General features: G+C 38.7%; 1 protein-coding gene across 1 annotated transcript in view; it reads right to left on the bottom strand.

The window, feature by feature from the left end:
* Positions 1 to 14550, bottom strand: part of ESRP2 (epithelial splicing regulatory protein 2) — a 44831-nt gene extending 30281 nt beyond the window's left edge. The window contains exons 1-2 of the mRNA XM_062586467.1: positions 14416 to 14550; positions 13320 to 13448 (exon numbers count right to left, since the gene is read on the bottom strand). Coding sequence (XP_062442451.1) covers positions 13320 to 13448; positions 14416 to 14550 — 264 coding nt within the window. The remainder of the gene's footprint in view (positions 1 to 13319; positions 13449 to 14415) is intronic.
* Between the last annotated feature and the right edge of the window lie 630 nt (positions 14551 to 15180).

Below are 15180 nucleotides of genomic sequence, written 5' to 3'. Positions count from 1 at the left end.
TACCAGATCAGCTAAATTTTCTTGTTCATGGGTCTAATGATTCAGGCTAAATTTATGAAATTGATGTTTCTAAATTCTGACTCTCTTCAAAAATCACAAATTTACTCAAGATTAAGTCTCTCTCTCTTTTTTTTTTTTTTTTTTTTTACTTTTATTAACATAATGCAGCTTGAGAACTACAACTCAAAGTTTACTACACAGATTATTAAGTAGAATTTATTTACCAAAGCAAATCAATAACACTAAGATGTAAGCTTCCAGATTCACACGTGTACGTATAGCATACAATAATGTCTGCTGTAGAAATAACTTAAGTAGCAATCACACAACGCATCTTTTCAAATTCAGAAATATCAGCATATACCTTCCTATACGTGAATTATCAGTTGGAACATATGTTAACTTTTCTCCTAACTGCAGGTGCCCTAGCAAGGAGACCAGGTACCTAGCACACGAACACAATGTATATTGCAATGAACAACAGATATACCCTGACTAAAGCCATATTGTTATAACTACCTGTGATCTTCAGTCTTATTTGTGTAAAAAAAAAAAAAAAAACAAACTAAAACAAAAAAACCCTCAAATCCCTATTTATTATGCATTTTTGTAAGTCTCTGTATTAGACTTTTAGACCATCTTTCAGGCCGCTGGTCATTCTTTGCTTGTAGCATAGACAATGTAGCAACGATCTATCTTTTCCTCCAGCTAAGAGAAGCATAAGAGAAAAATGATTTCCCAGAAAAGCCCCTCTGGAGATGCTCTACTACAAGTTCTGTTTCAACAGGCAACAACACTGCAGGTCTTCCCTCAAAGCTTGATTTTACAGTCCTCTACAATTTATTGTCAGAGAATATCCAAAACCAATCACATAGTTGCAGGTGCAGTTCCTGAAAAGAGATCTCCAGGGGCTGAACACTGAACAGGTTGCCTAGAGAGGTTATAGAGTCTCCACCCTTGGAGATGTTCAAAAACTGACTGGACATGGACCTGTACAGCCTGCTCTAGCTGACTCTGCTTTGAGCAGGAGGGTTGGACTAGCCCATCTCCAGAGATGCAGTCTCATCCGTTCCACGATTCAATGATTTCCTTAGACAGTCCATGTCTATAGTTACACCAAAGATCATTACATAGATGCCACCATAATGTATACATGCAGGGTGGGGTGTGTTTGGGGAGGGACACGTCATTTTCTTCAGCCAGGGTGGAAAATCGTCAGGTGAGATGTGACTAAGAATGGTTAACAGAACTTTTCTGTCACCATAAGCAGGACTGAAGCACTACTGAAAAAACAAACATCCAGCAATCTTGAAGTCTTCCTTAAGATTTAAAGGCTTTTACACAGTAGGAGAAATCTTAGGAGTAACAAATCATTGGTTTGATACACAGGAACACACGTAACATACCATGACATGTCAACTTTGGAAAATATTTCCACTTGGACTTTGTGCCTCAGACTCTACATCTATGAGGTTTTCACATTTATTTACAATCTCTCCAATGGGCAGCTTTCTACTCCTTCACTCTTCAGACTCTGGTGATAACGTCAGCCTTATCCATGCAATGGAGGAATTTAAAGCATGTCAATACCACTGGGAGGTGCACAGACTGCATTGCAGCAGTATTTACACGTATGATAACCCTTTATTGTGCGGGGTAACTTTTTAAACAGAGAATCCTATAGTAAGCCCTTGCCTTTGTTCATCTGTTAACTGTTATTCCACATGGCTGATAATGGATACATGGTGACCTTGTACTGAAATTGTTATATGGAAGGAAAAAAAAAAAAGCGTAAGTCAACAAGCTCCAGCTATTTTTTTTTTCTAGCAACATAGGGAAAACTGCTGTATTTAGCTACTATTCAGACACAAACGTGAAAAAGAAATTGCCCCTTGGTTTTACTTCTTTGCAGGGAAAACTCCTATAGTTTTGGAACACTGAAGGTGACAGGCACAGCCCAGCTCCCCTCACTAAAAAAATGTTTCGAAAACAGTATTATCGGTTTGATTTCTCCTATTAAGATAAAGGCAATTTTTTGCTCTACTGAGTACTGATGCCCACGATTTAGGTGCCAAACACTAGCCTGGACACAAAGACATAGCTTTCACTCCCAGCATGCTACAGACATACAACCGTGCTCAATATGACTACTCAAGTCCTTAATCACCTTATGCCTCTTGTGGTACTATAAGCTGTATCAAATACCCGAATGAGTAATCAATTGCAATGGCCACCATAAACATACCTAAGGCAGTCAGCCAGACGGGTTTTTCCTATGACCCAGATCTAACCAGAGTTTCAGTCCAACTCTGGAATTTGCAAGTTTAAGAACAGGTTTGCTCTCATCAGTCTCAAGGAGCTGCAAAATGCAGCACTGAGTTTGCACACACTGAACTCTTCTCTCCTTGCTACTTACGAATCTTCTTGTCTTTTTGTATTCTCTCCTCCTGAAGAAGAGAGAATACAAAACTGAAGTGGTATTTGAAGATAGCCACTTCTGTCTTTTCCTTTAGCATTGAGAAGTCGAAGCTTTAGGAAGTACCCTGTCTTTCTCCTCACTGTCATCACACAGGTCACCATGCAGTGCTGGGCAAAAAAAAAAAAAAAGAGGTGCAGGTAAGCTGTGAAGAGTTCAAGAAGAAAAAGGAAGATATTTGCCCAGATTTAAGTTTGTCAACTTCCATCCAACAAAAACCAGAAAGTTTTTTTTTAAAATCCATATTTCTTCACAGTTACACTGTGGGGTAGAAACTGAGCTTAGATGAAGCTAATCTACAGTTAACTTTCTGCATAAAAATAGGTATGCATAGCACGGTTCAGCCAAAGGTAGAAAATAAGATACAAAAATGCAAGGGTTGTCATGTGTTGTCTGTCTGTCCAGTGACAATTCACAGAAGGTAGAAAACAGATCATGTGATTCAACACTATGATAAACACCTGCCTTAACCATGAAGCTGCTACGTAATTTCTTTCGTTCATTTTCTTTGGGTCCAGGCCTTGGTACTATAAAGTAAACAACAGCTAAACTACATAAGTTTTAATTCTTCCTAAAAAAAGAAATGCAAAAATCTGTCTACCAAGACAAAGATCTGTCTAAGCCATTTTATGACCATTTTTGACCAAGTATTTCTTAGATGAAAGTTTGCAACACCAGATTATTTGCACGCTTCAAGTTACGGTATCTCAGCATCTAATTCAGGTAATGCATTAAGTACAGAAGGCAAGACCATGGTTCAGGCCATCTAAATGTCATGGCAATCAGGTCACAGCCTTTATCTTCAAAAGCACAATCTGTTTTAATAACAGAGTGTTGAAATATGCTGAGGACTCCACAAATAAGTTACCAGAAGTTAGTCTTATATAAGATAAAGCACCCCATTCCAGTAGCATAGGAATTTCAGAGTTTCTAGACTAACTTTACTACTACATTATGTGACAGGAAACCGCTAAATAGGGAAATGTTTACTGGGAAAATACTAGTTTCCACCTTTAAATTAACCAGTATGAAAAAAGCTACTAGATATCAAACCCAAAAATAAGTGAAGATGCAGATCTTGCAGAATAGCTTAAAATTTACTAGTGCAGATTATTCATGAATCAGTCCTTAAACAACAGATAACTGCTACAGGAAACTTTAAATACTAGTAATGCAAAATGCATCCTCATGCCAACCTTTTACCCACATTTCAAGCAGGATTACAGCGGTGCCTCACACTCCTTGTCAGCTGCTCGCTATCAGCTTGACTCACAGAGCAAGTCAGTGCAGCCTGAAAGACAAGGTTGAACGTACTCTCCAAACTCACGGTTTTAATTAATGTTGCGACTGCAATATTTCCTAAAGTCTCGGCTTAAGAATAAGCTCACAGTGTTCTATACCTCCCCCACTCCCTCTTACCTCTCTTTCAAGGACAAACTTTCATTAGCGATGTGATCTTTAGCCCTGGCTCTATTGACTGCAATGCACCTTACCACACTGTTTACTCAACACTACCTCATTGTTTGTAGTGCAAGCATAACCAGCTGGAGGAGAACAGCTTATACCTGCAAAATTTAAGTGTTTTTTGGGGGGGTGTTTTTCAGTTTTTATAGTAATTTCCAAGGAAACAAAAAAAGAAGAGGAGACATAAAAAGAAGGTGTACCTATCATCCCTACTTCATTTTCCTTTAAGGTTCTCTCATAGTCCTACCCCCTTCTTTATCCTAATACAGTAAGAATATTGAGAGCATAGACTAATAGCCTTGGGATCCATGAAGCGTATTTACTTTTGTAAAAATTCATGTGTTCCTTGCTCAAACCCTTACAAGTATCACCAATAAATAAATAAATAAATAAATAAATAAATAAAACTTCTATAAACTGGTTCCCATTCAGAGGGGTTTACCCTTTCTTTTTCATGCTTTTATAAAAACAAAAAGAAGAACTGGAAATAAACTCCTGCGTGGCCTTGCCTGTAGTTTCTGAAGTTCTTAAATCACAGGTTAGGGCATCAACCCGTACATCAGGGATTAAGTTTGAGAAAAGGAAAAATGAAGATAAGCATAATATTCTCCTCCAAAATTTTAGCAGTCCATAACTGAGTGAGATCAGAATTTACATTTGGCCGTCCAAAGGATCCAGACTTGCCCAATACAAAGCATTATGGTGACATTATTAATGTTTCTAACTCTTACAGAGCTCCTCTTCCCCAAGTGGTTTGTGACCAAAGTGAGTATATTACAGCTGAAAAGTTTTCTTATGAATTGCCTAGAATATGAAGTCACATACTTCTTTTTTCCCAGTTGCATACTACAGCTCCACTTCACTTTTAGCACAATTCACTGCAAAAGAATTCCATATCAGGGTCCTGATTGTGCTTTCACTTGTGTAAACATATTTAGTTTCACACATTGCAAACATCTCCACAATTGATTACAACGTTAAAGCACATGCTTAAATTTCTCTAGAATTAGAACCAGAGAATGGAAACACCACAAGTTAGCTTTGGTCCAAGCACAGGAAGGAAGAATGGTAACAGAGACAGCTCAGAAACTACCCTAGACTAGCTCCAGTAATGGAACCTTTTCCTTTAAGTTAGCAGGTGTCCAGAATCATCACAGGAGCCAAGTGTGATTTCTCTAAAGAGAGTAAGACTATATCTTGATATTATATTAAGTTTCTTTCAAATTCTTTAGTGCTAACACAACATCCCTTTCTCACTTTTTAAACAGTGAAATTTAGGAGAAGAGCTTTTCTCTCTCCCCTCCCCCCCCCACCAAGTTAAAGTGCTCAAATACAGAACATTCAAATTTCAGTCCCAAATATTTTGTGTAATATTTATTTTACAATCCTCATCTACATTTACAGAAGTTTATACAGCAGTTTATAAATAAAGTAAGAACAGAGGCTATCCTGTAAAAGCATACTGAAGCTGCAAACATCAACACAGATTTGTCACAGTAAAGCACCTGAAGAGGGTTTCTGAAGGAAGCATGACTTCTGAACTAGTATCTTCTGAGGACAGATACATGAGCTTGCCTTTCAAAGTATCAATATTTCCCCCCCTTTCTTGAAATGAGGCTGTAGCTAAGAGAAATCAATGATGAAGAAAATGAGTAGGATGGCTCTGCAGTTTTTAAGCAAAGTAATAGCCATTATGAAGAGAAAACTTTTCCAGGGCAGATAGGAGGAAAAGGAATAACATTTACAATGGGGTGGAGGGAGAGCGGGAAGCATTTGCAAAGGTTTATATTGGGATTTTTATGTATCAGCATTGTAATGTGATAGGGAATTTTAAAGAGGGGAAAGCAGTCCAGCTGAGAACAGTACAACTAATGTATCTGCTAGGCCTTTGACTGACATTTTCAAATTCTTCTAGTGAACTGTAATACTGACAGGAAGCTTTCATTATTCTTTTGAATTAAAAATACATGTAAAACAGGTCCTTCATATATTACTACTAGAGAGCAAAAGTACATGGTGTTAACTTCTTGTCATTTCTGTTGCCAAAATGGCCCTAGACTTGCTCATTATAATCAGCAATTAAAGATGCAATTTAGGATAGCAGGTTAGCTACAGATATCCTCAACCATTTAGATTTGTTGACTCTAAATCTCAAGATCTTTTACATTCCATTTTCATAGTTATGATCTGTTAACCTGTATGTTGTGACAATTTCATTTATACGCAGTATTTCCATATTAGCTTCCTGTTCTTCACCTCCAGAATGACTGAAAAACAGATAGAAGAAACGTTCAAGTTTATAGGCTTTGGATGATAAGAGTTTGCAAGGAGATGCCAAAGATATGAATGTAGTTACATGTGGGGAAAAGAGAGAATTAGTATTTAAATTTCTAATTGAGAGACATACAAGCTCCCATTTTAACCATAAGAAGTATAAAATAAAACAAGGTTGGCATTATGGAAAGAGTTATTCCCTCCCAAAGAAACAAACAAACAAAAAAACACAAATCCCCAAGCCAAACAAATAAAAAGAACCCACTCCAGTTGATGTTTTTATAATTTTGGCTACATCACTGCTTTGCTAACATTAATTCCCATCAGAAGCTATGCGTCACTCTCAAACATAACTGCTCAGCAAAGAAGTGCTACAACATGTTGACAAAGATGTTGCCTTTGTTCAGCATTATTTGACTACCTGAGACCTTCTCCACATAACTCTTCTTTTTTTTTTCAGATCAAGTGTTAACAGAGGAAGAATGAAAAAGGGAAACAGTGGAGGTTTATACACAATCCAGAATATCCAGAGAAAGTCTTCCAAGCCATTTCTCTGTTAACATGTAAAAACTGGGAGAACTCTGTACATGTTTTTATTTTTACAATGGTAGAATCCAGATCTTTTACTGTCCCTCAGCCACTTGTGAAAACCCTGACAACAGTATACTAACTCATTTCAGTGCGTTTTCCAGTAGCTACCTACAGCAAGTTAAAGGAAAGAAGTCAATATATTCACTACCAGCAGTCTTTGTATTCAAACACATCAACCCTGTGTTTAACATTTTCTAGTGTTATTAAAAAAAAAAAAAAAAAAAAAAAAAAAGCTGGAAGTACAGTTTGAAGAGAAACTGAAGTATTCACATGTAACATTACTGCTGTGAGAACACCAAGAAGCATTAGTGACTCGGTTTCCAAATCCTGGACAACATCATCCTTTGTGAAGAGAGGTACTTCAAGTGATTCTGAACAGGTCATAGTAAAGTTTATTTTTCTATATATGATAATGCCCTCCAACTTGGTAAGAGACTCAACACTACCGTTTAACTTCACCAGAACAGACAATATCATCCAATATCATAAAGTCTACTCTTGTTCATCCTCAAACCACCAAGCCAAATTCTTCACTTCCAATGAATATTGGTATTTCCCCAGTTTTAAGAGGGGAGGAAACCATGCTAGCCAAGACTACTGCATTCTTATGTTTGCCAAGAAAGCAACATGCAGCTTTAGCCAAGTCCCTTTACCTAATTCTCTGCTCATTCAAAAGTGAAATGCACCTAAATATAGAAACAAAAGTAAATTTTAAGGAAATACTGAAAGAATTTAGATGAAAGTGCTGTAGACTTCAGAAAAACTAAGGTTATTGCTTCTGCACAAAACCTAACAGAATATAAATGCTTTCAGTAGCAAATCCATTCATGTGATTTTTTTTTAATAGAATTGTTTCAGGTATTAATTCTTCTCCATTTTCTAGAGAATGGCAAATATTTTGCAGTTTTTTTTAATTGTAACCCAGGAGGAACTGGGTAGCACAGAGGATTTGTAATGGAAAACAACCTTTACCTACAATATCAATAACAGAATTAGACCTAAAGTTTTGAAACAGAGAAGTGAACCATCTATTTCCATTACCAAACACAGAAAATGCCATAATATAATAACCTACAGCTAAAGGAAGCATTACCACATTCCTACTTCCCCACAGTGAACACTGCTGATATTCCAATATTAGATACAGATATAGGTTAACCAACGCTCATATCAGTGTATCAATGGGAGTAGGAAGCTATTAAAGGCTAATAGACAACAAGAGCTCTGCATAAGACTACGTACAGCAATTTCAGCCGTCCTGTAAAAGTAGTTTAGTTGTCCAGAAATACTCACCTACACTGATACCCTGGAGGCCACCTCATCAGTTACTCTTGATACCAAACTAAGGCCACAGATTTTTTACAGTACAAACTGGCTGCCAATCTGCTTTAAAACATTTCTATCCTTTCACCTACATCGCTTGTTCACACCTCTGTGCTGTGATGGCCCTCTGCAGACCTATTATTCTGCCATGTAGACAAAAGTGCTTCAAAATGGAGGTATTTTGATTAAATCAGTGCCTTGTTCTAGGTCAACACAGTCCCAGAAACCTTTGCACTGACAAATTGAAGGTGGAGGTGGTCCGTGTAGCAGCCTCACTAAGGTTTTTGTGCAATTGCAGCTTGAGAACACGATGTGGGGGCAGAAATACCATAAGCTGGTTTTGTCATCAAACATGTTGGATCATGAAAATACAACCGAAGGGTGTAGTTTCATGGGACATGGTCTTGGACAGCAAAGCAGCTTAGATGTTCCCACCCTATCTGCTCATTTCAATGATCCTGTTCCCAGCATAGCTTCACAAAGAGTTTTACTGACACAACAAAAAGGGTGGCAAAGTATGGTGCAGAGGCAAGAAAGAAGCTGGTTTCGCTGCTGAAGCCAAATCTTGTGAAACTACACCCTAATTATTTGTGGAGAGAACAGCCTGCTCAGTAACACTTGCCAACAGCTTGCCAAACAACTGCTCCCAAACTTCAGACTGCAGCCCCAGCAAATATCCCAAAACACAGGCTCTGTCAACACTTATACTGAGGTGATGCTGCCACCAAAAAATCTGAAGTTGAGAGACCAACCATAAATATAACTTTAAATAAATAAATAAAAATTAAAACAAACAAACATTTTGCAGATTATAATCAGTCTCAGGAAATAACTTCAAGCACAGAAACCACTCAAGATATCTACAAACTTCTTATACTCTTAAAGTAGATAAACTTAAGTCAAGGTAGCCACAAAGTAAAACAACAAGTATTAAGCTTCCACTTACAGTGTTAAAAAACAGTAGTAAAAAAAAACTATTAGAAAACAATCCAGCATTATCACTAATAAAAATTTAAATATTTTTTTTACTACTATACATTTGGGGATTTATCTTTATTTGCCTTCTGATTAGTAGCTCTAAGGAAAAAAATGCATTTTCAGGCTTTTTTTTTTCCTGTGGTCTAACGTTTGGAGTGCACTGAAAGAAGTTAGCCCAAATCCAAAAATGAAGGTGTGACAGTTGGCAGGTGAGCCAATAAAATCTTCTGCTAGCACTTTGAAGAGGAGGCTGCAGAACAAGTTTCTCTTTAAAAAAAAGTTGTAACCGGTTTATCAGGTTAGAGGAATTCACTGGTTCTTCCTTCTCTCTCCCTCCCCTCCCAAATCTTCTTCCCAAATGCTCAGCTAACCAGCTTGTTTCCTGCTGAGCTTTTTTCATATGTGAGAAAATCAATTGCTCCTGTGACTCAAGAGTATGATCAATAAGCATTCAAACATGTTTTAGAAAAATGGCAATTTGCTATCATGACCATCTTATTAAAGAGCCGCTCCTTATTATTTCCATTTGCACATAATTTAGCTGAATGGGGGGGGGGAGCCCAGCTTGGTCTTTGTATGTTAAAAATACAAAATAAATTTATCCTTGATTTATTGGATTCAAGGTACAATGCGATGAAAGATCAGCAAGAGTAGAGCAGTCTACTGAGCAAGTTTTTGCAACTTAAACAGATGTCACTCCATAGCTGAAATGTGGATGTTTTCAACAGGTCAGAAAGATGCCTAGCTCCCACGAGAACCTCTTTCTCTTTATGTTCCTCATTCAGAGAAAGATGCTAATTACAGCTAAATACTGCAGTCAGCTCTCCAAAATTATTAGCTCTTCTTAGACTGTATTCTTTGTCAGAGAGACATGCAAATACTACCTTGCATAAGGGAAATCATATGTCTTAAGGCAAACCATGCTGATTCAGGCAGGTTTTAGGTATAGTATGGGAAGGATTAATAAATCCACAACTCAGTATTCAATTTTTAACTTGAAACCCCTTTGGCCAGAATCAGAGAAGCATAAGTTTTTTTTTTTTTTTTTTTTTTGGGGGGGGGGGGGGGGAGGCGGGGGGGAAAGAGGCTCCAGCAGTTACTTAGGAAAATCTAAATAAAGTGCTATCTAAGCCAGTCTCACGATTTGGGGGTCTGATCAATGAAATCTAGTCAGGATTTCCTAGTAATGCAGGAAAACACACAGGAAGCTATTACTTTTGTTAAGTATTGTAGGTAACACATGTTTAGAAGCTTATATCACAGTCTCAGGACACTTTTAAGCACACACTCGAAGTTAAGATCTCCTACTTCATTAAAAAATAAATAAATAAATAAAAAGCAAGCATCACATTTTTCTCCTCAATATCATTTTGCAACTACAACAAATCTCAGTTATAAGTTCATCATTAATGTTCCAACAACACAGACAAGTCTTGTCAAGAGGATGGGGCCAGACTATTTTCAATGGTGCCCAGTGACAGGACAAGAGGCAACAGGCACAAACTAAAAAACACAGAAAGTTCCACCTGAATATGAGGAAAAACTTCTTTACTGGGAAGGTAACAGAGCACTGGAGCAGGCTGCTAAGAGAGGTGGTGGAGTCTCCTTCTCTGGAGACATTCAAATGCTGCCTGGGTGCGATCCTGTGCAATATGCTCTAGGTGACCCTGCTTGAGCAGGGGGGTTGGACAAGGTGATCTCCAGAGGTCCCTTCCAACCTCAGTCATTCTGTGACCTCTGCCATTCTGAACTAAACGCATTAAGCGGACTGCTTCCAAAGGAAACAAGATTTACCACTTCAGGTAACTGTTTCCCCAACATCTGTATTTTGACTGGATCTCCCCCACACAAAACACATTTTTGAGGACACTGCATATCATCTCAGAAAACAATGCCAGACCTCATAAACGTACTAGCATCTGTAGAATCAAATGTTTGTCACTCCGGACAAGCACAGTAGTTAAAATTTCACAGCAAATGTATAAAACTTACCCTGCAACAGTTTGGTTATTTGTGGGCACTGTGCATCAGAACCTTACTTTGTAACATTATACAGTATTAAAAAAAAAATAAAAAAATAAAAAAGTATTTTAGAATACTTCCCAAGACAAACTCAAGTAGCAAGTGTGTATAAGATGTAACATGGAGACCAAGACATACAATTGAAATCATGTATCATCTGCTGAAGGGCTTTGTTGGAAGCACAGTAAAAGTCTTAATCATGGATTGCACGCTTTTGGTGGACTCTAACATTGCTGAAAAGTGAACTAAATAATAGAAGATCTTCTGCGGTCAGTGGAAAACTCCAGGCTCACAGTGGCTGAACTATTATTTTCCAGTTACAAAGCAAAGATAAAAGTTGCACAATATAACAATATATTTATGCTTGAAAAGTCTCACTTCCTTCTGCATGCAGAGACTGGGAACCCAAGGCAAAAGCCAGAATTAGGCACTGAAACTTTCATTTACATGATTGTGATGTGTGCTAAAGTGAGTGATTTTCAGCTGTATCATCAGATTTTCTACCACAATCCAAACAAGGTGTGGAAAGCTAATTTCACATACTCTACAGTATTATCTCAAATCAAGGTACAAGTCTACTTCCTTTTCCTCCTCCTTTTCAAATAATCACTTTACCCATCTGTGCTTTTGCTAACCAAAATATGTAAAACAATCTAAACTGAGGGAAAAAAAAAGTGCATTGACTAACACCTGACTCATTCTCAAAATACATGATGCAATTAAAACATTCAGTAGACTTTTCTTGGGAAAAAAAAAATCAGTAAAGGATACTCTGTTAAAGTCTATGGAATTCTATTTTTTGCTATCATTGCAAATGGGAGGATGAACGAATTCTCCCCAAATGCCCATGGAAGGAGCCAGGGAGTATCGAGGGGAAGGAAGACCAGCTTAGGAAAACAGTGTTCCAGAAGACCTATGGCAGAACTGCCTTATCACAGCTAGCATCCAACAACTAACAGCAAAATTATTCTTTAGTTGCATGGATATGCCAAATGAAAAGAAAAAAAAAATGTTTTTAAGAGTCTTTAGCACACCTATGCACAAAGGTAGTATTTCCCTTTATTTGCTGAAGCAGACCCACCTACAGTGCAATTTACAGCAATAAGATACAATCTCTCATAAAGTATTGAGTATAATTAAAGTGTGTCTGTTATAAAGGTAAACAGAGTGTACTAGGCTAAGCTGTTCCAGATGTCTTTACTGCAAGATCTGGGACAAGATCAAACCTGCAGCTGCACATTTTCTCAGGGGTTATTTCAAAACTATACAAAGAGCTATCACCTCTTAGACTCTAGCAAAGCTTGTGCAAGTAGAACAAATGACATCTGCAGGTAACGTTGATAAAATTTAAGACACGTTTAAGTTATACATTTGTATTTTTAAAGATATGCACTCCAGACTGAAATGTTAACCATTCAGTATCAAAGAGAGTTAGGACTTAGTCTGCCTAGTTATCTCTGTGTCACCAGAAGTCAGAGCAACATGAACCTGTTCTACTGCCTAAGCAAGTTTCTTGCTGAAACACACCTAGGAATGATTCAGACAAGGTGTGGAAAGCCAGTTTTATATGTTCCACAAAAATGTGCTATTGTATTTTTCCATTCAAGCACATTTAAAAAAAGACAATCAAAGAAAGAAAGAGCTTCAGGAGCTGCATACATACACTGTATCCACATTAGAAAATTTTAGGTAACTTACAGCCTCTTGAATTGCCAGGATCATATACATTTGCAGATTGTTTCTACAATTTCTGTATTTTACTCTTTCACTCATTTAATATCACACTAATACTAGATAATACAACGATCAGCCATTTTATTATCCACTAAAATAATTAAGCTCATCTGGAGCTTATTTTATTATTTATTTGCTTTATTAAAGCAAAGTTTATTTTTTAAAACACACATTACAATAGTGAACCTGTAGGTTAAATATGCTGCTTCAATTTTTAAGTTTTGATTAGCACTGCTACATTCAATTGTGCTATTACAGAAGCGTATTTCAGGCTCGAGTAAGAGAAATTTGGAACAAAAACAGACCTATCAAAATAATCAGAAGAGAGCTTTCAAGAACTAGAGCATCCGCTCAAACACTTTCACATTGTAGGCAGTTGTTAAAGAACTCCAGGGTTGGAATTCTTGCTCCCAGACTTCACCCTGGCTAGCCCCTGCTCCACAGAGCAGCTCCTCACCTGTTGAAGAACCCGGTCCAGAGGCTCAGCTTTGCCCAGTCCCTCTGGCGTTAAACCGCTCACTTCTCGACATTGGTCGCTTAACTCCAAATTGTCTGCTTTCACCAGCGATTTGTGTAGTGTCCCTACCTGAAAACATTGAAGTAGTGATGGACAAAAGCGAGGAGCAATCAAATTGGCACTTTTTTAAAAAAAAAAAAAAAAAGAGAAAAAGAAAAAACAAAAAACCAAGAAGTTCAGCTGGCAGGAGAAACCCGAAAAGCGCAGTATCACCCCCACGACAAGGCTCACGAGGAGAAAGAGCAGTTGTGGATTTCACAGATCAAAACCTTGCCCCAGCTTTCCATCCCTCCCACCCAGGAGGGCCAAGGTCTCTGCTCAGGGGAACCGGAGCTGGCTCTTATATAATGCTTTTTGCAGTTAGCATTGTTTTTTTTTTTTTCCCTCCAGAGTTAGTAATTGCAGAGGAAAGATGGCACATTAAGGCCATTTCGTGCAGCTAGGTCACAAATTTGACAGTCGTGTTTGTCTCAAAGTCCTCCATCTCTAGGGGGGGCGCTTGGTCATGATAGGCCTTTTCGAAAAGATAAATGTTTTAAAACTATTTTAAAGTATGTTATCAGATTAAAAAAAAATAAAATCTTTTTGATTTTAGGCTAATGAGATCCAAACATTTGTTTAAAACAGAAAACCAACAACAAAAGCCACTCCAGCCGCAGGCCGCCGAGGGTCCCAGATTCACCCGCGAGAGCTCCCACGGAAGCAAGCACGGCTGCAGCCTGCTGCGGGTGGGTTGTTGTTTTAAAGCTTCACAAGCGCGGAGACATCTTAGAATTTGAAGCTACAGATGTTTTAAGCGGGGAGGGAAGAGGGAAGGAAGCACCCTAACTTCAAAAAAAAAAAAAAAAAAAAAAAAAAAAGTTACTTCTTCCTTTAAAAGGGAACAGAAAACGCCCCCGAAGGACCAACGCGCTGCCCGCGGGCCCCGCTGCCCGCCTCGCCTCGCTGCGCTCGGGGAGCAACGACGGCGGCGGGAGGCGGCGGCGAGTCTGCCCGCGCCCCCGGCCGCCTCGGCCCGGTCTCGAAGCCATCATACCTTCTTGCTGGGTAGATCCACAACTTGCCACACCAAGAGAATTAGTTCCCTCTCATCCGAACCCAGTTTAGCCCCATATGCACCAGCTGTTGCCCCAAACAACACCACCAAAGAGTCACTGTGCGAAGCCGTCATGACCACAGGGGGAAACAACTACAATCAAAAGCAGAGGTCAAAAAAAGAGAGAGGAAAAAAAAAAGACACACAAACAAACAAAGAAAAAAAAAGAACAAAAAAAAATCCCACAAAGCTTCGCCCCCTACCTCCAAGTGATCAAAAGGGAAAGGAGAGAACGAGGAGTTCACAATATCAAGAGGAGAGAAAGACGTAGTGTGTTTGAGACCAAAAGAAAAAAAAAAAAAAGAACAAAACAAAACCCCCAAACCCCACCAAAACCCAACCCCAAGGAGAAAACTTTCATCTCTACCTGTTCCCGGTGATCTCCTCCTTCCCGGGGCTGATCAGGAGGCGAAATCAGCAAGCTGTGGGGTTCTTTCCCTCTGACATCATGGCAGAAGCCCGGCCTGGGCTTGGGCTTTTTTTCCCCCTCTCTCTCTCTCTTTTTTTTTTTTTTTTTTTTTTTTTTTTTTTTCCTTTCCTCCCTTCCCCTTCCCCTCTCCTGAGTTACCTGCCCTTGGTGCAGCTCATGTGACTCTCGTCAATCTCCCAAAGGGACAAGGCCATTGGGCCTTCGGAAAAGGTGTAGGAGGGACGGAGGGAGAATCAACGCCTGGCTGATTTGGCCTGATTGGTTTTTGAGAGACA

The sequence above is a fragment of the Rhea pennata genome, chromosome 13, assembly GCF_028389875.1.
Source record: "Rhea pennata isolate bPtePen1 chromosome 13, bPtePen1.pri, whole genome shotgun sequence".
Lineage (NCBI taxonomy): Eukaryota > Metazoa > Chordata > Aves > Rheiformes > Rheidae > Rhea > Rhea pennata.
Note: the sequence above shows the minus strand (reverse complement) of the source record. Positions and strands in the feature narration are given on the sequence as shown.